General features: G+C 44.0%; 1 protein-coding gene across 1 annotated transcript in view; it reads left to right on the top strand.

The window, feature by feature from the left end:
* The first annotated feature begins 7,493 nt into the window (after nt 1-7,493).
* LOC124616162 (UDP-glucosyltransferase 2-like) overlaps nt 7,494-26,705 on the top strand; it is a 52,761-nt gene continuing 33,549 nt past the window's right edge. The window contains exons 1-3 of the mRNA XM_047144442.1: nt 7,494-7,753; nt 15,171-15,422; nt 20,602-20,922. Of these exons, the coding sequence (XP_047000398.1) occupies nt 7,508-7,753; nt 15,171-15,422; nt 20,602-20,922 (819 nt within the window). The 5' untranslated portion in view covers nt 7,494-7,507. The remainder of the gene's footprint in view (nt 7,754-15,170; nt 15,423-20,601; nt 20,923-26,705) is intronic.

Below are 26,705 nucleotides of genomic sequence, written 5' to 3' on the forward strand. Positions count from 1 at the left end.
CTTTTGGCTGAGAGGAGGTATTAAAACCATTTTGAAGGCATTAAATTTCTGCTTCCCCGTGATCAGAAGAAAGTCTTCAGTAGACAACAATTTTGCAGTTTCCTAAATAGAAATGACTTGCTTAAAAACAAGGCGTAGCCTCGGATGCAGTTTCAGAGCGGTAGCAGTTACTATTTAGAGAAAGAACGGTGAATCGGAAAGTTGTTGCCATTTTAATGTGATGCTTTTTCTTGGTGAGATTTTTGTGCAAGAAGGAATCACACCATAGGCTGGATGCGTGTTCTCAGTCAGCGACTGGCTTTAGGATCCATAGTCAGGCTCATAAATTCTTCGCATTAGTCATTCCGTTGTGCATAATAATTTCAGCTTGCGTCTTAAAGATGTCTCCAGCTGCGATTTACTTCCTAGGTCAGGGTAAACAAATTAAATGTGCACAGAGTTTTGCAACTGAACGCCTTCACAACTGAGGCCGTTGCTTTTATTATGGTCAATTGTAACATCATTCCTCTGATGTCAAACATGCCACACATTAGAATTATTAAAAAGTGTCTTATGAATCAAATGAATTTCCTTGTAATTTCCAATGATAAGGCCAATTATCACTATGATTTGGTAGACTAAATTAGTGTTCAGGGATACTCATAAACTATCATTTATGTTTGCCTGCAAATCATGTTTATAATATATCAGATACGGATAAGTGAGCTAGAAACATTCAAGAAATAAAATTTATTCATATATATCTCAAACGACTGCACTCTAATAATAGATTACAAATCGAGGTAAAAGTATCTGATAACTTGGCGATGCCAATTAATTATTAATTGATATTAAGTAGAACGCTGTTGTTTGGATGAAACAAATAGTGTTTATGGAGGTATTTTGACTTTGCACATCGTCTGTGGTATTCCATCTACTTTACAATGCTAATCAAATAACTGTCGAGGAGTAAGTTGACCAGCACTCTCACATCAGGCTTTGTGGGATAGGTTGTGGAAGTCGCCCCCCACCTGTCACATCACTGTGAATTAACACGTGTTAGTAACTCTGAGGTAACTGTTAAAACAGGACCTAACATAATTACGAAATCTAAATAAACTAAATAAAAGTCAAAAGATCAGTGTGGAGAAAGACATAATATTTCAAGTAAGTTTGTCCGGTAGCTAAAAGTGTTCGTCATGTTAAGACCAGAACCAACTCTTATTCCATGGAAATATAGCTTATGACGGACAGTGCAGTAAGAGAAAGTTTCTGCTAATGTAGACTGGAATACAGTCACTAAAATTAAGATGTTAGAAGCTATAAAATACAACCAACGAAAGATCATTCACAAATTATACAGAAACCAGACTGCAATTATAAGAGTCGAAGGACATGAATGGGAAGCAGATGGTTGAGCACGGTGTACCTGCCCCAGATATTATTCAGTCTGTACACTGAGCAAGTAGTAAAGGAAACCCAAGAGAAATTTGGAAAGAGGATTAAAATACAGGGAGAGAAGATAAAAGCTTTGAGGTTTGCCTATGACATTACAGTTCTGTCAGAGAAACTCAACGCAATGGTTAGTGCCTTGAAAAGAAGTTATGAGACGAAAACAAAAGTAAACAAAGGAAATGGAATGTAGGTGAATTAAATCAGGCGACTAGGAAATGAGGCCGGCCGGAGTGGCCGTGCGGTTGTAGGGGCTACAGTCTGGAACTGCGTGACCGCTATGGTCGCAGGTTCGAATCCTGCCTCGAGCATGGACGTGTGTGATGTCCTTAGGTTAGTTAGGTTTAAGTAGTTCTAAGTTGTAGGGGACTGATGACCTCAGATGTTAAGTCCCATAGTGCTCAGAGCCATTTGAACCATTTTTTAAGGAAATGAGACACTGGAAGCAGTAGACCGATTTTGCTATAGGAACAGTAAAATAACTGATGATGACCGAACTAGAGAGAGAAAATGCACCATAGCAACAGCAAGAAAGGCATTTCAAAAAAGAAAAATGAGGTAATCAATCAAAATTATGAAAAAAAGAATTTATGGCGCAAATAGACCAAAAAATGGAATCGGTTAATTGGACACATATTAAGGCATCAAGAAATCATCAATTTTCTAGGGGAGGAAAGCGGGGGTACAAATTGTAGAGGGAGTCCAAGGTTCGAGTACAGCAAGCAGCTTGAAATTGATGTAACGGGCAGTAGTTGCTCGAAGATGAAGAGGCTGGCACAGCACAGAGCTGCATCAAACCAGTCTTCTCACTGAAGACCACAGCAACAAGTATGTACGAAAGAACTCCCTTCTAAAGCAATCGATTGGGAATAGATTGAAGGTTCATAATCGAACTTTTATTTAGGAATCTAACGGAAAATTTAATAGAATCATACCAAGAAATCGACAGCGAGTTGCCGGAAAGAATCGGTTCGACACCCAACGTTGTGCCTGAAGCCAGTTGGTTGTCAGGACAGCTTCTCCTGTCTCAGAACTGACAGACACTCGAGGTCGTCTTACTGCACCTGACCGACGTCCACCACTGATTCCTCAAGGACACACACTTTCCCTGCCACTGGATCACAGTAGCAGTTTTCTTTTCGTCCGTGGACGAGCAAAATTTGTCATGGCTTGCAATGACTATATTTAGTTTTGCGTGACACAACGATTTTCGTACATCCTGCAGAAAATTGCCATGTTATGCTCGAGGTTTGATCATCTATGCTTCATTCGTAGACCGAAATCCTACTGTTGGAACGAAAAAAATCTGATTTTCTGCACTGACAAACACAAAAGAATGAAATGTCAAGGTTGAAATGACGTCCTCCCCACAAGTCGACACCTTCTCGATTTCTCGAGCAACATACCGCAACATGCAATCACAATTTCATAACCCAGTTAACATGGTTACATAATGTGTCAAACGGGGAAGGCGAAGACAGTCTTTGTTCAGTCCTTGGGTATTGAATGTCGGTTCTCCAGAGCAAATTAACGGGTGATTTGGGAGATGAACCACATTCATCTAACCAAGTGTTGGGAATTTAGATGCACACAAACTACAAAATGTAGCCTCTAAAGCAAATTATTTTAAAAAGCATTATCATACCAATCGATATGTAAAAACCAGAAGAAATGAAAATAACGAAATAAATTCATTAAACTGATCAGTTGTGGAACTTCGTGAGCAAAGTTGAAAAAGCTGGTGAAGTATTTTACAAAGATTATTTCGCGTTATTTATTGCTAGTTGTTTTAATCCATATGCAACAAGATTTCTATATTTGTTCCGATTTTGTTGTACTTCATTTCCTTAAATTATATTTTTGTCCCGACATTATGGGAAAGTCCATAAAAATTTCTTGCTTTGACAAGTTCAAGCTTTTTTTTCTAACTGGATGCATATGAAGATATCCTATAGGATTATTAACTCAAGAAAGGCGTCGTTCATAATACAATGTGATCAGTCGTTAACGCAACCACTTCCTCAGCGTGCGGCCATCTGGCAAGGGCGGCTGCTTTGCCCGCGGCGATGGTGACAGGAGGTACGCAGTAACTGTAGTACGGTTTGTAGGGTCAGTTATTCCAAACACACATAACAGAAACGCTTTAAAAAAATAAATTTCTCACGTGTATTGAGCAAAGAGATGCTGGATCTCATTCCATTCATTGTTCAAGCATTTCCGACACCTACTTAGGAAACTGCTCATTACACTCTGCAGTTTCCTCTGAGAACTGGCAGAAATTACTTGATGACTGTTAGTTTTAAGTTCACATAAAGTGCGTGGATCTGATTTGTACACTTTATCTTTTATTGTCCCACAGAGATAAAAATCGCAGGGGTTATGTCGGGGGAACAGAGCGCCGTATGTTCTCAGTGATTATCTTGAAACACGTTATGAACCTCCCGTAATGGGAAGTTGGCTGTATGTGCTGACGCCGAGTCCTGCTGTTCCTCTTATTCTCATTCTTATTTATTTCCTGGCAAAAATAGGGCTAATTAGTCTCATACCGTTAACAGCGTACTATAAGCCAATTTTTTGGTCATGGTGAGTGCCTGGTGTATTGCTTACGCTTTTCAGAACTCCAGTAATGTTTTTCTGCGCATTAACGTATACACTCAGGTCAAAATATTATTCGTCTGAAAAGAAAGTGAGGTGAGGGTCATGCGCCCTATTCAATATCCTTTCAGAAAACTGTAACCTTTTTGTAGGGTCACATGGTCTAAATCCTTGCACCGCAGTTATTTTATGATATATTTGTAGCTATTTGAACTGAGCCACACGAAATTCCTATTTGCAGATTAATTTTCTGGGAGACCTTTCCACAGCATGGCCTATGTTATCAAGAGTTTCTCCTGTCACTACTATAGGTGGGCGTCTGTTTCATGAAATTTGTTCATCACTCAATCAATCATACTCCAATTAGGAACTCAAACACCAGAAAATTCCTCTTACGGTATTCTGTACGCACGTATGAATCATACATAAATACTCACTCTTTGGCGAAGAGAATACTTGTATTTCTCAGTTTCACTTGAAATGCTTTCACTCAATACACTGTACTCTGTCACCTAACAAACACGAGGTCGAAATACTGAATACCCTCGGCCAGCGAGCCCGCTGGCTGGCTGCCAACGGGGCAAAACACTGCCCGCCAGGCAGTTGCGTTAACTATTCATACCCCTGTAGAATTAATTAATAACACGAAAAGATTTAGTTTGCGTAGCAGCGCTCCAATGAAATGTGCTTACAATTTTCGTATTAAAGTTTTTTACCTTAAAAGCTATTGACAGCAGCCACATCTCCTATTTTCAGAAACAATTAATTATATGTATGCCCTGTAAAACCTAATTCTTCAGGGCACGACACATCTTCAACCTCACGCGATATGCTACGTAAAAAATGACAGTTTTTTTAATCTTATCCCTTCCTTCAAAAAATTTTGTGAACGCCAATGATCGTTCCACGTTTTGTTGAATGCTTGCCATAGAGAATTCCACCGTATACTCCTTCTTAGCCCTCCATAAACTTGTGTTCTATGATTATTCTTCATAAGCCCGTCATAAATCTTCCAATTGTAATACAAATTTTGACGGTATATTACGGCTGAAAATTTCACTTTTTTGTACGCGACACAAACACACAGTTTTATTGTGGTGCATATGGCAATTGCTAGAAGAGGTTAAAAGCTGGACACCAAGCGCAAGCGGAAGTGACGTGTAAGCTTGGAGAAAGGGATTCTGTAACGTTGTTCGACTGCTCTGAGTGTCGTCGTTCTACAAACTTTTGTTCGACACCTCGTGATGGGCAAGCTGCCGATGAATGCTGGACGGAGGTTGGAGATAACTATAGCTCCAATTAAAACACTTTCTGATCGACGGATTGTAGCGCGGAGTTTTACGAACAAACACCGGAAATCTGGCGGAAAGCCTTTTTAAATGTATTAAATATATCTTCTACCGGAACATGAATATGTACTATTTACTTCTTTGTGGTTGAAACGCCGCAATTTTATGTTGCCTTTTTCTGCGTTTTTAGATAGATGCTTAAACACCGAAACGAATGCTTTTGGATGCCTTTTTGTTTATTATTCCTTCATTATTAAAAAGTACAATAAATTTCGCTGTAAAAAGAGGTAACAGGAGCTAACGCTACTAACTATCGCTTAACTTGGCTTTCTATCAGACCATATCTCCTTCAAAAGCAACTGTGAGCTCCGGAGCTAAAACGTGGTTCTCTGTTGTTCTAAATTTCTTTTATTGTTAGTTCGGATTACGACGTTGTCGCGCAAGGTAGCTTGTAGTATTACTAAATACACAGCAAATTTCTATCTTACATAAATACTTTCGGATGCGACGTATTTTTTTCTGATGTTAAAATATTTCTGTGCAATATATCCGAGCAGTCTGGAAAATATGAAAAGAAATATTTGACTTCGCAGCATATCAGTACAACCTAAACACAAAAACGCGCTTTCCAAGGTTATTAGGAAGAATATTTCTTTGCTTCCAAAGGCAACTGCATCGTCGATTCTAAAATGAAAATTTACATTCGACTAACGTAACGTTTTTATTTATGGTGTAATACCATTGTCCAGTAGAAATAAGATTTTTGAGAATGCCCCGTCAAAAATTCAGACCTTGGAAGACCAGACATACCTCTGCCCCCTGAACCTATCATAACGAAATGGTGGATTTCAGCAGCAGTTTACTGCGCCTCAAATTTCTAGAGAACACCTAAGGTGGTTTTCGCTCTGAAGGATGTATCTATCATCTTCAAGTACACCAACAAAGAAATTCATAGAATTCTGGGAAGTGAGAAATGACTTAATTTACGTTATGGCCTGTTTCTTGCCATAAGTGATCTTTCAGCTTCAAGAAACAGGGTAGCCTTTGACGGAGTCAGTAGAAATTATGGACCATGCAGTGGATAGATTGGAGAGTGTGCCACGGAAATATGGTTTATTAGTTAGGGGAAAATATAAACTGGTGATTTAGAAAAGTCCTGATGTTGAGAAACTTAGAATCATTTCAAAAACTGTACAAGGTGGTAGTCCTATAGCAGTAGAAATGGACCCTAAAATAGTTCATTGCTCTAATTTCCTCTGTAGATGTTGACAGCTTATTTTCTCAGATGAAAATGTATTATTTAACTCGAGACTCAAAAGAACTCCAGAAACTTTTAGAAAGAATTTGACTGTCATGTGCAACCAGTAAGTCGATAAGCCATTCTAAATGTATTGGGTTCCAAGAAACATTTTCGTTTTTTCCGTCAAGTACAATCAGTACAGGGTAATTATAATTAAAGTTACACTTCCAAAACGCTGTAGAAATAACATCACTGGTCAGGATGACGTCAAATTGCAACGGAATATTATCAGAGAAGGGGGAAAACGTATGGCAGAAGAAAAAAAAAGTGTGAAAATTGATCAATAAATGGCACTGTATGTGTCATAATACGTAAATGAAAACACCTGTGGTGCGCACGACCCACTGAAGTAGGTATAAATACGCTGGGTACACGGCTTTTCCGCCTTTCGCGTCTGCGACGTTCGCCATGACTGCCTCAATGCAGTCTTCATGGAATGTTAACTGTCTTTGAAGCCTCTGCACGATTTTGAGGGGGCTTAGATATACTTTTCTGCGTTTCTTACATGTTGGTGCCATCATCGGAATATTTCCAAAATAGCCACTAAGCTGTGCATGGCGTTAAACCTGTGCGGCGTTTGTACGTTCAGTTACCCTATACGTAAGACGCTACTGTTATACGTTGAGCGCAAAGTGGTTATTGTTAGCGGAAGAAGAAAACCCTTTCGATTAGGCTCCTGAACAACCGCCCAGGCAAGTTCGTCGTTATCCCCTTGCCACCAATGCATTACGATGGTCTCTTCTCTGCCAAGTGATGGAGACAATCATCTTTCCTGAATGGAGGCGCAGGATGTGGTTGCCTTGCCTTTATTTACCTCGGTGATGTATGACAGCTGGCCGCTTTCTCGCAGCAGGTGAGCCTGTCCGAGCAGCCCTCGCCCGTCCCTGGGAAGATGCGCACTCGCCCGCTGCTGCTGGTGGCCCTGTTGAGCGCCGCCGGCGCGTCCGAGGCGGCCAACATCCTGTGCCTGGTCTACTTCGTGGCGCCCAGCCACTTCGTCATGTTCGAGCGGCTGTTCAAAGCTCTGGCGGCGCGGGGCCACAACGTGACCGTCGTCAGCCACTTCCCGCAGAAGACGCCCGTCGCCAACTACACCGACATCAGCATCCTCGGAAGTATTCCCTTCTTCGCAGACGAGGTGAGTAGGTGTCGAATATACATTCTGCTTTTCACAGACAAACTGTCATTGTTGTTGTTTTGTAGCAGTCTTATTTCGTTCACTTCAACACATGATGCGATAGTTGTAATCTTTTCACACCAACAAATAAGTCTCATTTTCATAGTCTTCTTCGAGTATAAGTGGTTCCAATGGTTCTGAGCACTATGGGACTTAACATATGAGGTCATCAGTCCCCTAGAACTTAGAACTACTTAAACCTAACTAACCTAAGGACATCACACACATCCATGCCCGAGGCAGGATTCGAACGTGCAACCGGAGTGGTCACGCGGTTCCAGACTGAAGCGCCTAGAACCACTCGGCCACCCGAGCCTCTCCGAGTATACGCTGAATAGAATAGGCGAAAACTAATATCCGCAGCCGTCCGCGGTGGTCTAGCGGTTCTAGGCGCGCAGTCCGTAACCGCGCGACTGCTACGGTCGCAGGTTCGAATCCTGCCTCGGGCATGGATGTGTGTGATGTCCTTAGGTTAGTTAGGTTTAAGTAGTTCGAAGTTCTAGGGGACTGATGACCTCAGAAGTTAAGTCCCATAGTGCTCAGAGCCATTTGAACCATTTTTTTGCTACGGTCGCAGGTTCGAATCCTGCCTCGGGCATGGATGTGTGTGATGTCCTTAGGTTAGTTAGATTTACGTAGTTCTAAGTTATAGGGGACTGATGACCACAGCAGTTGAGTCCCATAGTGCTCAGAGCCATTTGAGCCATAATATCCGCAACCGACACCTTACCAGAATAATTCATTGAAACATAAAACCCAGTGCTCTTCTCGATTTTTATTTATTTTTTTCCCAATCCAGTTCTTTTTCAATCAATAGCTATATCGTATGCCGTTTTACGCTACCAAATGCTTTTTCCATAGCGACATTGATAACACGTACCCCTCTGCCAGCACACCTGTAAACGATACCTCTCAATAATATAGTAGCACTTCTTCCTTCCACTCCTCTTCATACACTCCTAGCCACTCGCCCTGGCTTTGTATACGTCACACTAAGTATCTACGACCGGACTACTCGTTTATAATTTGTGCAGAGACAGGAAACCTTCCTCGTGAATCAGCCTATCCTATTAGTTAAAACCGTATCAATATCCATACAGTAGTTCCTGAAATTAGCCAATACATACAGACAGAAACTGTGGCACAGTACTTCATAATACATACAGATTTATCACCAATAAATCTCTATATTTGTCCATACACACCCGTATTCAAAACTCCACAGCCACTAAAGCACACACGACCTACATGACAGCAAATCGTTGTCCTCAAAAATAATGCCAACACGTGTTTGCATGGGTCTCGTGATGGCCACTCATCAGTTATACTTTGCCTGGTAATTGTATGCACTAAAGTAAGCCGCGCGGGGCAACCGCGCTGTCTTGGTGCCTTGCAAGGGTTCGCGCGGCTCGTCCCCGTCGGAGGTTCGAGTTCTTCCTCGGGAATGGATGTGTATGTTGTCCTTAGCATAAGTTAGTTCAAGTCAGATTAAGTAGTGTGTAAGCCAACCGATGACCTCAGCAGTTTTGTCCCATAGGAACTTACCACTACCACTAAAGTAGTCTGGTAAATGTCTGCCTGTCACTTTTATATTTCTTTCAATCTAGTAAATAACACTCACAAAAATGACCTTGGCGCTTCAATTAACATAACGGCCATAGCATTCTATTCTTTGGACTCTTATGCAAAGATGGTAATTATTTTGAGCGTAACTTTATGAAAGGTAATAAATTAAGCTCTAATCGAAAACAGATCGGCTTTATGGAAATCTGAACAATTATCATGTACTTTGTTTCCTGTAGCTTTATTCTGTACTTTGAAACCGCCAACCATAAACCGAGTGTTCGTGATTAATAAATATGTTTATTGTAAAGTAGTTTCTCATGCTTAATAACATAAGAAATCCATCATGATACAAACTAGTTCCATAAAGTTAAGCATAACAACAAACCTATTTACTGTACGAAATATCGGGAGTTTCGCGTGTTTCAGAAGCCCGAGTCCTACCTTCGGTGGAGGGTAGAAGGTTTCGACTGTTACATACAGTCTGGGACTTCCCTCGGACTCAGGCAGTTTGTGTTACGGTCATAGCCGTGCTAGACGTGGCCTTTGGAGGAGGTCTGACTGAACTGATACGCGCAGTCAACTTTTGAGACAGCTGTGTCAGTAGCGCCTGGTCACACAGCTCCATAGAAACCGTAACTGAAACCCTAGTGCACTGCGTCACCAACAGCGCTGGCATTTGTTGCGTGCATGTCACGCAACATATTTCATAATGTGTTATTCTCATTCCCTTGATCAATGTAGTCGATCTCTGACGCCGCATAATAATTGCAAGCCAGATTCATCACATCCAGCAACTGTCACATTCATTGCTTTCTTATCACTTCTCTTTTTAATACTGTTAAGAGTCTGCTGAATCGAGACCCTGCGAGCTGCCTAGCAAAAGATAAGCGTGTTCTTAAAAGGAACAGGCTAAACCACAAAAATGTTCATAGTCCAACGCTGGATCTCAGCACAAGTAGCCGATACAGCATTCTGTCGCCCTCAACTGCGCAATCCGGGTGGTGGACGGGACAGCCGTCTCTCAGAGGAGAGCACAGCATCAAAGGAGCGTTTTAGGTAGATAAGGAATTTCTAGCCAGGTGCCCTTTTCCAGAAGCCACGGTGTGAAAAGCCACTTGCCTCATGAACCATGCTACAAACCAATGTTCTGTTTGAAATTTCAGAACCCAGCGATCTGATTGGATCTCACTGCCTCATCTGCATCCATACGCCGATGCCGAGCATGTCATAGGTCTGTTTCGAAATTGTACCATGGAGTGGCACAGATTTTCTGCCTTCCTTCCAGCACCAGAGCGCTGTTGGTGAGATACAGCATAAATCCGAAACAATATGAGGATATTTAATTTTTTGCTTAAGTTTAACTGGACGGAACTCGCAATGTCTGCTTCTGTTGGACGGCGAGTTCCCTGATCCGACAGAAAAAGTGAAGTTTGAGGACACTTACACTGAAATCATTGGCTGCTAGGAGTTCCTGAAATTAACACTTGCCGGTGGGAGATAACTGTGTGAAGACTTGTTATCGGTCGACTAACATGGGGAGCCCTGTTCTCGTACATACAGATGTCTCCATTTGAATAATGATCCCAGGATGTCCAGCTGCAACTGCCGCCGCTTTCCTAATTTATGCCACGAGTTTGGTATGATGAATCACCATTGCGGTCACCGATTCTGTAGCGACACGGTATTCAAACTGCAGTTGCTGACCTTTAATGCTTCGCACCCAGTTAGTTGCTTCCAATATGCACTTTAGCAACCTTACTCATGTTCAGAACTATTTTTTGCGGGTGCAGCCCGTAATTTATTAACCATGCTTACAGTCACGTCGTGTGTTATTTGCGTAGCTTTGCATTAATCGTCCTCACCCACCTGTACCAAGGTTAGAGTTCACCATTAGAACCCCTTGTGCACGTGTTAAATGTTCGCGTCAGTTTTCTGATTCCCGTTTTTCCCTTAGTTGCTTCATAGTCGTCGAGTTATGTACCATCTATGTAACTAACTGCAGGAAATTTGTTTTTGCCATATGCGTTTCGCTACTTTTATTTGGGAAGCATCGTCAGTGGCGATTTCCAGCCCTGTTAACTCATCCGTGTGGTCCTCGAGATGCATTCGTTAGTTTCCATACTCCAGCTGGCCGATTTCTGGCGTTCTTTCAACCACATTTGTCAACATATATGTTCATTGCAAGAAGTACAAGTTATATATTCGATGTGGCAAATGTGGGTGAAAAAAACGCCCTAAATCGGCCAGCTGGAGTATGGAAACTAAGGAATGCATCTCGAGGACCTCACGAATGAGTTAACAGCAATGGAAATCGCCACTGATGATGATTCCCAAATAAAAGGAGCGAAACGAGTATGGCAATAAACAATCTGCCTTCAAGTAGTTGCATAGATGCATACAGGGTACATATCTCCACGAATTAAATGTGTAGTTGGTAACTCATGTGTTTTGCCAGTATTAAATGTTCGGTTAACAACTCATGTGTTTTGCATTTTGATAATAAACTTGACTGTAATAGCGACAGTTTGCTTGTGTTAGATGAGGCGTCCTTTTACTAATATATACATGTGCGTGATGTGGTAACCATATTGACTGTGCCACTCCTTTTAAGTGTCATTCAGTAACACGTTTACGTTGTGCAGCACTATCATTTATGTTCATATGTGTGTGATATCTTATGGGACTTAACTGCTAAGGTCATCAGTCCCTAAGCTTACACACTACTTAACCTAAATTATCCTAAGGACAAACACACACACCCATGCCCGAGGGAGGACTCGAACCTCCGCTGGGACCAGCCTCACAGTCCATGACTGCAGCGCCCTAGACCGCTTGGCTAATCCCCTCGCGGCAGCACTATCATTTCCATTAATTAATATGCTTGAGCACATCGGTTGTTTGCCTTCTCTCTCGCTCACCAGAAGTGGAACTACAGCATGTAGGGATACACTAAACAGCGCAACCGACACCCCATACATGATAAAGAAAGTCATCCTGAAATGTTATTATTTTTCTATTAATATTAATAAGTCAGTGTAACAGGCTGGCTGTTGCCAATCTTTCACTTGGATTCCACTTCGACTACTTGCGCGTCTCTAACCTACCCCAGAAATCCTACTGGGGCAGCTTACGGTGGAAACCGAACTACATGTCGTTCCTGGTGAATAGTCACATCATTGGGAGTTTAAGGCTGGATTAAAGGAAGACTGGGTTTCGATCTCACAGCCTTTAGATTTCCAGGCACGGGCTTTACCACTAGACTATCAGCACATGCCTATTTTTGTGGTGGATACAATGGGGTAGATGAACTAGAGAACAATCAAGTGTAGTTTTAAAAACTTTCTCCACTTACAACAAAAGCCTCTGCATCTGCATATGATGAAAACAGGAGTGTGGAATTGGTGTAACACAAATTATTGCACCGATCGTTTCCTGAAACGTGTGTGAACAATGGAATGCAGTCTTTTTTGAGATAGCTAACAACTAACGGTAACGCCCAAGCAATTTTATCAATGGATGACGCAGAATAATTATCATAATTGCACTAGACAATGTAATGCTGTAACTTGATTTGTTTTCCTTTATATTAATTTAACAATTTGAACGCTTTTCGGGTGTAAGATATCTTGAAAATCTGTCGGATAAAAAAACACAGACGAGAAGTATCTCACAGGACATATATATGCATGTATAGAAAAGTGAGACATTTCATATTTAGAAGACATAGTGCACTGTATCTTGTCATATATTCCAGTATAAAAGAGAAGCACGAAATTGTGACCCACGCTGCTTCAAATAAAAGAAGCTGCATTCGTTACTTGGCGTTAGTGCAGATAATCTTTCGAAATAATAGCTAAAAGTTATAGATCTGACCATACAGTCATCGTTTATAAAATAAATAAACTCCATAAACTCAATAACACGTAGTAATAAGCTAGTATAGTAGTGAAACAGCTTCAACATAAGATACAGTAATACAAGATAAATGTAAGACACAAGGGCTATTCAGAACGCAAGGCCCGATCGATCGCGAAATAGAAACCACAGTAAAAATCCAAGGAAGCTTCTCGTAGATGTGTTGGACAGTGTCTCTAGTGTGGCCATCAGTAGCATCACGTCGCTCTTTTCAATTCTGATCGCACAGTGAGCCCCTAAAGAAGCCTGGGAAACGGTATGTACCGCCAAGTATGAGTGCCTGTGAGATATTTCACCGGAATTCATGCAGCCCACACAAGGTAGCTGTCATGCGTTTCCGTCTTCATGACAATCCTCGTCCGCGTACTGTAGGAGCAATGAGGTGGCTCCTGCAGCGTTTTTGATGGGAAGTGTTTCGTCACCCACCTTACAGCCAGGACTTGGCTCCCTCGGAGGTACCTCTCAGCTCACATGAAGCGATGGATATGGAGACAACATTTTGCCAAAGAAAACAAGCTGCGGTTCAACGCAGAGAATTGGTAGCGAGCAGAGGCTGTCTTCTTTGACGAAATTTTTGGTAAGTTGGTACAATGCTACGACAAATGTCTCAGTCAGAGCGGTGACTATGTGGAAAAGTAGTTGGAAGGTGTAACTAAATCTTACAAATAAAACCTTTTGATTTCCACTGTGATTTCCAATTCGCGACCGATTGGACATTACTTCCTGAACAGCCCTCGTAACTTGTCATTTGTGGCTTTTAATGTGAGAGATTCTCAAGATGCCTTTGCTAATCGTATAAAATCGTTACATTTGTGCAATAAAAAACCAACGAAGAAGTGATATTATATTACCTGATGCTTAGTTAGCGGAGGACAAAGAAAGGTCAACCAATGCCAATGTGTCTCTGACATTATTACGAGGTTTTTCTATGATAGGCTTTGGGACGATGAACAGTTGTATGAGCAGGTGCTACTGGCACACCAGTATGAAGTGCTGAATCGCAAAGAGATATTTACTTCCTTCCAAGTCGATTCCTCAGCCCTCGGTTCACCTAAAACCGATGCCCCCATGTCATAGTCTGGGGAATGGGCCTCAGCATTACCGGCGATCAGAGCCAGCCTGCCCGGTGTCAGTTCCCAAGAAAAACTTGATGCACCTGTCGTGTCATGTGTGGTGCAGTCTGCAGCAGCCCAGCGAGACTAATTGCCTGCTACAAACGTCCTAGGCCGATTTTACCGGTCGTGAAATAGAAACCACAGAGAAAATATAAAAAAAGTTTTATTTACAGCATTTAGCTACCCTTTCCAGCTACTTATCTACATATTTGCCACTGCGACTTAGACATTTGTTGTAGCTTGGTACCAACTTTCCTGTTCGCTTATCATAGAGAGCAGTCACCTGCAGTTTCTGCCAAATCCTTATGCTGATCTGGAGCTGTGCCAAAATGCCGTCATGGCCAGCACCTTGTGTGAGCAAGAGATGAAAATCAGAGGGAGCAAAGTCCGGGCCGTGTGGTGGGTGATCAAACACTTCCCATCGAAAACGCTGCAGAACCTTCGTTGTTGCCCCTGCACTGAGCGTCCGATCACTGTCACAGAAGAGGAAATGTGTGACAGTTACGTTATGTTGGCTGCCTGAAATCAGGCGAAACCCCTCAGCAGGCATGTCACGGTCGCCAGGCGACAATACTGCTCAAAGCATATTTAAGCGCTCACAGTGTACTCGGAAGTGGAAAGTGTGACGTGACACAATCGACGGGCATGCTAAACATATTGCCCAACACATCTGCCCCAAACTTCATCACATTTTCACGGTAGCTTTAATTTCGCGACCAAACGTTGGTAGACGGTGTGCCAGGTAGAAGTGACAGTTGTTTGCGTGCGTCCCGTTACGGCAGGTGACGATGGACCTGGTGGGCGAGTACCAGTCTCTCTCGCTGGCCGTCCTCAACTGGCAGGAGAACAGCAACTTCTGCTCGCGCGTGCTTTCGCTGCCGCAGCTGCGCGCCCTGCGGGACACACCCGCTCACTACGACCTGGTCATCGCCGAGATCTTCCACGGCGACTGCCTCGTGCCCTTCGCCCACGTGTTCCGCGCGCCGCTCGTCGGCATCGTCTCCAGCGTCGCCTTCCCCTGGGTCTACGACAGGGTGAGTCGCTGCGTCGCCTGCTGACTGCCGAGTGTGGATTCACGTCATCGGTTTACATCGTTTCCTGGTGTCAGGGAAGCTATCTTAAAGGCCCTACACAAGACACACGCACCAACCGACCGACCTACCGACCGACAAACTGGACGTGTCTAGGAGTTTTGACCGACCGACCGACGAGCTTTCCTTGTCAGGATGTCGGGGGTAGGTAGCTTCCCCCTACCCCCCCCACCCCTCCCCCTACCAGCACTTCACCCAACAAATCGCGCCGCGTGTAGTGCTGTCGTGCCAATCTCCCAAATAAGGTTAGTCTTCTGACAAGGGAACCTCCCCCATCGCACCCCCCTCAGATTTAGTTATAAGTTGGCACAGTGGATAGGCCTTGAAAAACTGAACACAGATCAGTCGAGAAAACAGGAAGAACTTGTGTGGAACTATGAAAAAATAAGCAAAATATACAAACTGAGTAGTCCATGTGCAAGATATGCTACATCAAGGAGAGCGCGAGCGGAGGAGCGCTGTGGTCCCGTGGTTAGCACGAGCAGCTGTGGAAGGAGTAGTCTTTGGTTCAAGTCTTCCCTCGAGCGAAATGTTTAATTTTTTATTTTCAGACAATTCATTTGTTGCAGTTTATGTGATAAACTCTTATGTTTTCATCACTTTTTTGGGAGTGATTATCACATCCACAAGAAAACCTAAATCGGGCAAGGCAGAAGAATGTTTTTACCCATTCGCCAAGTGTACAAGTTAGGTGGGTCGACAACATATTCCTGCCATGTGACGCACATGCCGTATAGAATATATCAGACGTGTTTTCCTATGGAGGAATCGGTTGACCTATGACCTTGCGATCAAATGTTTTCGGTTCTCATTGGAGAAGCACGTCCTTTCGTCTACTAATCGCACGGTGTTGCGGTGCGGCCGCAGAACACAGGCACTAAACTGATTACAGTGAACAGAGACGTCAATGAACGAACGGACAGACCATAATTTTGCGAAGATAAAGAAAGTAAACTTTTCACTGGAGGGAAGACTTGAAGCAAGGACCTCTCGTTCCCCAGCTGCTCACCGTAACCACAGGACCACGGCGCTCCTGAGCTCACACTCTCCTTGATATTGCCTATCTTGCGTATGGACTACTCAGTTTGTATATTTTGCTTATTTTTTTCATAGTTCCACACAACTTCTTCCTGTTTTCTCGATTGATCTGTGTTCAGTTTTTCAAGGCCTATCCGCTGTGCCAAGTTATGACTAAATCTGAGGGGGGTGCGATGTGGATGTTCCCTTGTGAGACAGCGCGCAGGATTCAGTGCTCCTTAACATAGTGCGAGTCAGACGAAACTTTGACAGAGGTTCCAAAGAAATTCAAAGACTGAAGATGTTCGTGAGTCACGTCATGCGAGGAGTATAGCAATAGCGATGCAAGAAATGAATCTATAATGGTTTTTGTGGCACATGTAGTGAAGGACATGAACTGAAATTCTTCGAACTTCCATATTTCAGGTTTAGCTGTTATTTCCGGTACTTATCGCAAATACGAGGCAACTATTTACTTACAGCTCGTACAAAATAGATACGTGTTGCCATCAATGTGGAAGTCGTAGGATACTTTTAGCAGTGACAGTTGTGTTCACAGTTCGAGCGGCGCGGCCTATTGCCCGACGAATTCGCAGCAGCTCTGAAGCGAATGCCGTGAAGTGCTTCCCTCAGTTTAGAAATCGAGTTGAACTTACGAGGGCTTCAGTAAGGGGAGTGCAGTAGATGGCATGTTTATGTGACAAATTCGAACCACGGGTCCGAGTTTCCTGGTCAGAGGGGCCTGAGAAGGGCCGTGTCGTCTGTCTGGTGACATAACTCTTACTGAAAGTGTCTTATAGTCAGGAGATCCTCAGATTATCTGGCTGCCAGTATGTGCTAGTTCATTTAGCGTTACCCAGAATGCATGACCATCAGCCACATTGTTGAAGAGTGTTCCAGATGAGCCTATAATGGGAGCCCCGATGACTTCCTGCTCGCAACTCCAGAGTCGATAGATTATATTAATAGACTTGATGTTTATTTGTAATCCTTAAACTTTGTTATATTAGTCATGTTTGTTTGCAATTATTAACGTTTGTTATATTAGGTATTTGTCTGTTTCTTTCTTATGTGCCTGTATTGCCATACGATAAATAAAGTAGATGGTATAGCACTTAGCAGCCCCATCAGTCAAACAAATCAGTACGTGCTTGAGCATTGTCCTGCAAAATGATGGTCATGTCCCGCAGAAAGTGTCATTACTTATTTCCCTATGCTGTTCATTTTTGAAACACAACCTACGACCAGAAGTGATGACACTTTCTGCTGGACCTGACCATCATTTTTCAGGACAATGCTCAGGCACGCACTGATCTGTTTGACTGATGGGCCTCTTAAGTGCTACAGATGACATCTGCAGACTGCACTCCCTGTGTGCTGAAATACACTGGTGTGCAGAACTTAAGGACGAAAGTAGCTTTCGCATGATGTGTCACTGCCAAGCAACGTAATGCGATGAAAATTGGACCATACATAGCAAGAACGTCAAGAGCATAATACAGAAGGTAACTGAAAGGAATCCTCAACAGAAATGACCCTTTTATTCAAGGACGGTAATTATTTTGACAATGTTGATTGGAATATTCTCTTTCAAATTCTAAAGGTGGCAGGGGTAAAATACAGGGAGCGAAAGGCTAAATACAATTTGTACAGAAACCAGATGGCAGTTATAAGAGTCGAGGGGTATGAAAGGGAAGCAGTGGTTGAGAAGGGAGTGAGACAGGGTTGTAGCCTATCCCCAATGTTATTCAATCTGTATATTGAGCAAGCAGTAAAGGAAACAAAAGAAAAGTTCGGAGTAGGTATTAAAATCCATGGAGAAGAAATAAAAACTCTGCGGTTCGCTGATGACATTGTAATTCTCCCAGAGACAGCAAAGGACTTGGAAGAGCAGTTGAACGGAATGGACAGTGTCTTGAAAGGAGGATATAAGATGAACATCAACAAAAGCAAAACGAGGATAATGGAATGTAGTCGAATTAAGGCGAGTGATGCTGAGGCAATTAGATTAGGAAATGAGACACTTAAAAGTAGTAAACGAGTTTTGCTATTTGGAGAGCAAAATAACTGATGATGGTCGAAGTAGAGAGGATATAAAATGGCAAGGAAAGCGTTTCTGATGAAGAAAAATTTGTTAACATCGAGTATAGATTTAAAGGTCAGGAAGTCGTTTCTGAAAGTATTTGTATGGAGTGTAGCCATGTATGGAAGTGAAACGTGGACGGTAAATAGTTTAGACAAGAAGAGAATAGAAGCTTTCGGTGCTACAGAAGAATGCTGAAGATTAGATGGGTACATCACATAACTAACGAGGAGGTATTGAATACAAATGGGGAGAAGAGGAGCTTGTGGCACAACTTGACTAGAAGAAGGGATCGGTTGGTAGGACATGTTCTGAGACATAGAGGGATCACCAATTTAGTATTGGAGGGCAGCGTGGAGGATAAAATCGTAGAGGGACAGCAAAAGATGAATACACTAAGCAGATGCAGCAGGATGTAGGTTGCAGCAGGTACTGGAAGATGAAGAAGCTTGCACAGGATAGAGTAGCATGGAGAGCTGCCTCAAACCAGTCTCAGGAGCGAAGACCACAACAACAACAACAACAACAACAAGAATATAAAAAGATGATGGGATAGAGGAGACATTTGTTAGTGCCGTCACCGATTGTGACTGACGGTGAATACCTCGGAATGGTTTCTTCGAGCTGTTGACCGCCAGTCACAACAAAAAATTTTGGTTAGTAGAAGAGAAACAACATTGCTACTGCTATGGATTAACTTTAGGTGCTCATCCGTTACAGCATTTGGTGCTTTCGTGGCTAGATTGAAGGCACCTTACACTTATTTACTGTTACATCTCGTCTTTCTCCTCCTGATCGTCTTCAGTGTCAGTCTTTCCGCTGTCACTGTGAGTGCAGCTGTCCACCCTCTGGAGATTGATGTTACGTTGCGTGTAGATAGATCTGTCATGTCGTGTCTGCAGATACTCTTCATGTCTTGTTTTGAAATACTGTTTGTCATCGAATTTGGTTGTGAACTTTGTTCCTTGTCTCTTACTGTTGTGTATTCCGGCCCTGGTAGCTGAATGGTCAGCGTGACGGAATGTCATGCCTAACAGCCCGGGTTCGATTCCCGGCTGGGTTGGAGATTTCCTCCGCTCAGGGACTGGGTGTTATGCTCATCGTCGTCATTTGATCCCCATCCACACGCAAGTCGCCGAACTGGCTTCAACTCGAAAGACTTTCACCAGCCGAACGGTCTACCCGACAGGAGGCCCTAGCGACACGGCATTTCCATTTCCATTGCGGTGTATACATGTATGTCTGTTTCTGTGTCGTCTAAGTCTAGTGTATGTCTGTTGTTCGCGTATTGTCCGCAGAAGAAGATATCGGTTTCTGGGGAACTTTCTTCACTGCATGTGCAACTAAGTGTCTGTCGTGGAATCACGCGGTGTAAGTGCGTGGGATAAGATCCGTGTCTGGTTAAGAAAAGTACCACACAGCGACTGTGATCAATATATTTCATTGTCAACCGCCCCTGCATGTCAGGAAGGAAATCGTGCAGCCTACGTCCATTATCATTTACATCCCACTCACCTTGTATCCAAACCCCATCTTTTAAGGTGCTGTATAGTCCTTATCGGTACACCAGTTATTGTGTGTACCTTGTCTAATCTTTCCGTCTTTAACCAGTACACCGCTGATCTGTATTTGATTGCGATATCTATGCGGCATATACCGAGCACCACACTCAGTGCAACCACTGAGGTGGTGCTAAGGCTCCAGATATCCTAAGCAGGACACTTCTCTGCCCACGTCTGGCTGATGCTTTGTTGATCTCCAGTTTCACTCTGTCTGCCCACGTGCTAGCTGCCAGTCTGAGTACGACTGCCGGCCTGAGTTGCCGAGCGGTTCTAGGCGTTACAGTCTGGAACCGCTCGACCGCTACGGTCGCAGGTTCGAATCCTGCCTCGGGCATGGATATGTGTGATGTCCTTAGGTCAGTGGATGGTGGTTTAAGTGGTAGGCAGTTGTAATAAGATGTAAGTGCGTGAAGCTCACTATGCGCCCGCGCTGAGACGTGCCGCGGTTTCTGCAGAGCAGGTGGGGAACCCCGACCACCCGGCGTACAGCGAGTGCTACTACGCGGCGATGACGGCGCCCTTCTCGTTCCTGGAGCGGCTGGAGAACGCGGCGTGGCACTTGGCGCTGCGCCTCGGCGACTGGTGGTTCTCGCAGCGGCCCATCGACGCCCTGGCGCGCGACTTCTTCGGGCCGGACGCCCCGGCCGCCAGCAGTGTGGCGCGCAGCTCCAGCCTGGTGCTGGTCAACAGCCACCACAGCGTGAACGAGCCGCGGCCCACCGTGCCCGCCATCGTCGAGGTGGGCGGCCTCCACATCAAGGAGGTGCAGCCTCTGCCGGAGGTACGTGCCGCTACCGTATCCAAAGGTACAGCAGTTAGCTTCACGGAGAACATGCGAGGATGAACAGCGAAAGAGATGGGCACCTTCGTATTCACTGTTTCATTATCTTCGTATGCATAGGAAGTGTAGGAGGGCAGAGGATGAGGTGCGTAAGCTGCCTATGCAGCTTCAACACGACACCACAGTTCATCAGGAATAGTGACTGGCGTATTGTGACGAGCCAGTTGCTCGCCCACCATTGACCAGACGTTTTCAATTGGTGAGAGGTCTGGAGAATATGCTGGCCAAGGCAGCAGTCGAACATTTTCTGTATCCACAAAGGCCCGTACAGGACCTGCAACATGCGGTCGTGCATTAGCCTGCTGAAATGTAGGGTTTCGCAGCGATGAAATGAAGGGTAGAGCCACGGGTCGTAACACATCTGGAATGTAACGTCCACTGTTCAAAGTGCCGTCAATGCGAACAAGAGGTGACCGAGACGTGTAATCAATGGCACCCCATACCATCACGCCGGGTGATGCGCCAGTATGGCCATGACGAATACACGGTTCCAATGTGCGTTCACCGCGATGTCGCCAAACACGGAATGCTACCATCATGATGCTGTAAACAGAACCTGCATTCATCCGAAAAAATGACGTTTTGCCATTCGTGCACTCAGGTTCGTCGTTGAATACACCATCGCAGGCGCTCCTGTCTGTGATGCAGCGTCAAGGGTAACCGCAGCCATAGTCTCTGAGGTGATAGTCCATGCTGCTGCAAACGTCGTCGAACTGTTCGTGCAGATGGTTATTGTCTTGGAAACGTCCCCATCTGGTGACTCAGGGATCGAAATGTGGCTGCACGACCCGTTACAGCCATGCGGATAAGATGCCTTCTTGAATACTGCTCACCAGTGTGGGATCCGTACCAGATAGGGTTGATAGAAGAGATAGAGAAGATCCAACGCAGAGCAGCGCGCTTCGTTACAGGATGATTTAGTAATCGCGAAATCGTTACGGAGATGAGAGATAAAATCCAGTGGAAGACTCTGCACGAGAGACGCTCAGTAGCTTGGTACGGGCTTTTGTTGAAGTTTCGAGAACGTACCTTCACCGAGGAGTCAAGCAGTATATTGCTCCCTCCTACGTATATCTCGCGAAGAGACCATGAGGATATAATCAGGGAGATTAGAGCCCACACAGAGGCATACCGACAATCCTTCTTTTCTCGAACAATACGAGACTGGAATAGAAGGGAGAACCGATAGAGGTACTCAAGGTACCCTCCGCCACACACTGTCAGGTGGCTTGCGGAGTATGGGTGTAGACGTAGATCTCGACTGGTAGTGATACGAGGCCGTTGGGATCCAGCTCGGCTTTTCGTATTACCCTCCTGAACCCACCGATTCCATATTCTGCTAACAGTCATTGGATCACGACCAACGCGAGCAGCAATGTCGCGATACGATAAACCGCAATCGCGATAGGCTACAATCCAACATTTATCAAAATCGGAAACGTGGTACGCATTTCTCCTTCTTACACGAGGCATCACAACAACGTTTCACTAGGCAACGCCGGTCAACTGGTGTTTGTGTATGAGAATTCGGTTGGAAACTCGTGTAGGATCGTTGTAGGTGTCACCACCGGCGCCAACTTTGTGTAAATGCTCTGAAAAGCTAATCATTTGTATAGCACAGCATCTTCTTCCTGACGGTTAAATTTCGCGTCTGTAACACGTCATCTTCGTGGTGTAGCAATTTTAATGGCTAGTAGTGTAAGTTTTGCACCCCTATATTCACGGATAAATTACGTCACTAAGTGGCGAAAGTGTTCGGCGGAGAAGGTGAACAGCCAAAGATACTGCCACCCCCACATTCACACATATGTTAGCATCGTACCCGTTGTATTGTAAGACGGCAGAGGACGAGTAGCCAAGAAGTTTTGTACTTATAACAGGTGTCTCTTCTAAAAGTCGTCAGGTGCATTTTCTCTCGTATTTCCCAAGATATTTGCAATTTCGTTTTCGTAATGTGCAGCTGGAATCAGACCAAAAAGAAACAGCTCATCACGTCTTTTATACGACGCACAGTGTCGACGGAAAGCGTCGGTTTGTTTCCCGTTACAAATAAAATTTTTAAAGCTGCATTAGTCTAATGAGACATTTGCTTCCTATATATGAATGAACTGGGGCAGTAGAACTCAAAGGATAACAGGTACTCCAGCACGGACAGCCCCGCCCTGGCCCGCGATGACTGCCATCGCCATGCAGCAACGCCGCTGCTCAGTTGCTACTGGAGTACTGATTATTCTTGGTGTTTTACTGTCCCTGTTAATTAATAGCGATAAACAAATATCGCAGTAAACTCATTTGGGACCGCTCTACCGAATGAGCACGTAAAATTCAGCTTCAAAAATGATTTCATTTGCAAATCGAAACAAACCGACGCTTTCCCATGACGCTGGGCGTCGCCTGCATGACTTAGGCCGGTATTACACTATCAAATTTCTTTGTGAAATATCCTGGCCAATAACTTTGTCAAAGATATTTGATGGTGTAATAGGGAACTTTGTCAAATGTCGTCCAATATTTGATCAAATCTACGGCCTCACTGTAGATTTGATCAAAGAAGTCGCTTGTCTTCTGTTCACTGCAATGTGATGTGTTGCCACGTGGAGCGCTAGCATCGCTGCAGTATTCTGTCGTGTGTAGTGTTTTTATAAACTTTGCTGATAAATACATTTGGTGTGTGCCGACAACTACAAAATTAATAGAGATGTCTGAAGCTGATGAGACGCTTTACAACGTGAGGCACGCTGGATACAAAAATAGATTAAGAAGATTGGAGACCTGACCTGACCTAACCTAACCTATCCCTCTCCTGTAGCAAGGAATCGGAGTGTTACAGTGAGCCTGTCTTCTGCAGATGTAGCAGTTCTTAAGTGAATATTGTGCTTTGTGATATGAGGATACATTTCATTGAGCACGTACAGAAATGTATACCCATCCATTCTTAAGTAATTGATGTACGACTTGGCGTCCGCCACTATAAGCTCACGTAACAAGTTTTGTTGAATGCTTTTATCGTGCCGTCGTAAAACCCACGGCTTCACCCAGGTATGTTTCCTTTTTTTCCCTTGATTCTCCTCCACATGTGCACACAGTGCAATTGTGGTACATGCAACTGCTGCGGTTAATAACAAGTTGTTGTTGTCAGCCATCTTGAGCTTTGACGAAAAATATGATGACATGTAACACCCCTTCTAGCGCTACATCAAATATCTTTGTCAAATATATTTGACGGAATATTTGATCACATATTTGGTCAAATCTTTGACAAAGATATTTGATAGTGCAATACCGGCCTTAGTGAGCAGTACTCGCCTGGGCAACTCCAGCTACACACTGCAGAAACTAGATTTGAAATATCTGCCGAAGCACCAGGGAAAAAATGCGCCTGGCCATCCACTGATATATTACCTAAGTGCATAGATGAAGTGTTGTGCGAGAGAGGATGAACAGATAAGGCGATTGGCGCCTCCCCCGATATCCACAGATACACTAGCTTCATATCCACAGGAAGTGGAGAAGGGGAGATGATGAGCAGTAGTAAGTTTTGCACCGATGCATCCACGCATAAATAACCTCACTATGCAGAGGAAGTATATGGGGTGGAGAAGACGAACAGCCAGACATTCGCTGCTCCATGTCCAGTTTGGATATATTACTTCCGCATCCGTAGGAACTGTTGGGGCGAAACCAGTCAATGTGTTTTGCAGCTGCATATCCAGGCATACAATACTCTATTATGCAGAGAAATTGTTGGGGTGGGGAGGATGAACAGCCAAAGACATTACGCCTCCATATCCACAGATATACTAGGTCCGTACCCAGAGAAAGGCCGGCCGGAGTGGCCAAGCGGTTCTAGGCGCTTCAGTCTGGAACCGCGCGACCGCTACGGTCGCAGGTTCGATTCCTGCCTCGGGCATGGATGTGTGTGATGTCCTTAGGTTAGTTAGGTTTAAGTAGTTCTAGGTCTAGGGGACTGATGACCTCAGAATTTAAGTCCCATAGTGCTCAGAGCCATTTGAACCATTTGACAAAGGGAAAGAGGATGGGCAGCCAACGACATTCAGTCTCCTCCAAGGCGCCTTACCTGAGTATCGACATGTCGCACTACACAGTTCACTCAACATTATTACAATGCCACACTGGTTACGTTATTTCTCACTGATACCAAGACATAAAACATTGCTACCACCGATACCGTTGAGTCCAGCTCTGTACTTGAGCAGTCAGAACGTCTGACTGCCAAACGGAGGACCTTCTCCCTGGGACTTCCCTCGGGGTCATGAGTCCAGCTGAGGAACTTCTTCAATGAGAACTAGCGACTGCAAGCTACCAATGGCTGCGAGACCTACGTGCTGATTCAAATGGTTTAAATGGCTCTAAGCACTATGGGACTTAACATCAGCAGTCGTCAGTCCCATAGACTTAGAACTACTTAAAGCTAACTAACCTAAGGACATCAAACACATCCATGCCCTACGTGCTGGCCCCGAGTCCCTCCGAAAGGATCCAAATTATGACACAGAGGATGACACAGTAGCCGATGAGTATTTGCCGTTCCCGAACTGATCACAGAGTTACGTTTTCTATAGGACAAGAGGTGATGAGGACGTGGGCTATTAAATATCTTGTTATGGAGCAGAAAGATGGTATATTTTTATTTAACGTTTTGTCAGGTCTCTAGTTACAATCGATTTCATCCCCAGACATAATGCGGTAGTCGATGTTGCCGTGATGTATACCTGCTGATAATATACAGATGCTGCCTAATGGTTACCTGATACACTTGCGGGTACATAATTTGCATCGAGTGCCACCCTAAGCATCTGGGAATGAAGTTATTTCTGTTTCGGTATCAATTGCAGTTAGTTAGACATAAAAGTAAGCAGTGAAAGAAAATACATAGTTTTTATTCCCCACAATAAAATATTTAAAACTGTAATGTCTCAGATTTTCTGGTCTTGACTGATTAACGGTGTTCTTCTGAATGTTCAGCCGTGTTGTTGTTTCCGTAGTACGTTTCGATGGCCGACACAGCCATCCTCTTCAGCTCTTACGAGTACTGCTGTTACGTATCCTCGCAGCCGGGACTTTAATCAAACTGTGAACTGTACAGCCGCTGTTTATGGCCGAGTTGCACTCCCGAGGTTCGCTACGCACTTTGACTTTTTTTCCCCTCAAGGTCTGCACTGATGTTCCCTGAAACGCACATTCTGTCAGCATGTCCCATCCGTGGTGGACGTGATGGCCAGTGAGATGTAAATAAATTGAATGCCGGATCCCAAGACTTGCTTAAACTGTTACTTCCGCCCTTGTTTATTACGTTTCCCAATTTTATTTGATAGACTTCTTATTCACACTGTCGCTGAAACTTGCCGTTCGTAACACGATACTGGCCTCACTATGTTTCGTTTCACGCCTTTATTCGAGGCAGTGATCGACAACGGCAAATTTGCATCTTTGTTTCAGCTGGTGTGTCGCTGATGTTCCTTGCATCTTTCCTCGATTGTTTTAATAGCCTGCCCCTCGCAAGACCTGCCATAGGCGCTCGGTATGTGGTACATACTCTGCTTGCGGAGATCTAGATAGTCTTTAACATTACAAAAAAAAAATCCTGTCTTTGAAGACGGAAACGAAATAATGTTTCCTTGGAAGTCTACATGTCATTCCTGATAATGGGCCAGTAAAAGGTAGTCAAGCGATACCTGGGTGCTCTTTCTCTGTCCCAGTCT

Source organism: Schistocerca americana, chromosome 5 (assembly GCF_021461395.2).
Source record: "Schistocerca americana isolate TAMUIC-IGC-003095 chromosome 5, iqSchAmer2.1, whole genome shotgun sequence".
Lineage (NCBI taxonomy): Eukaryota > Metazoa > Arthropoda > Insecta > Orthoptera > Acrididae > Schistocerca > Schistocerca americana.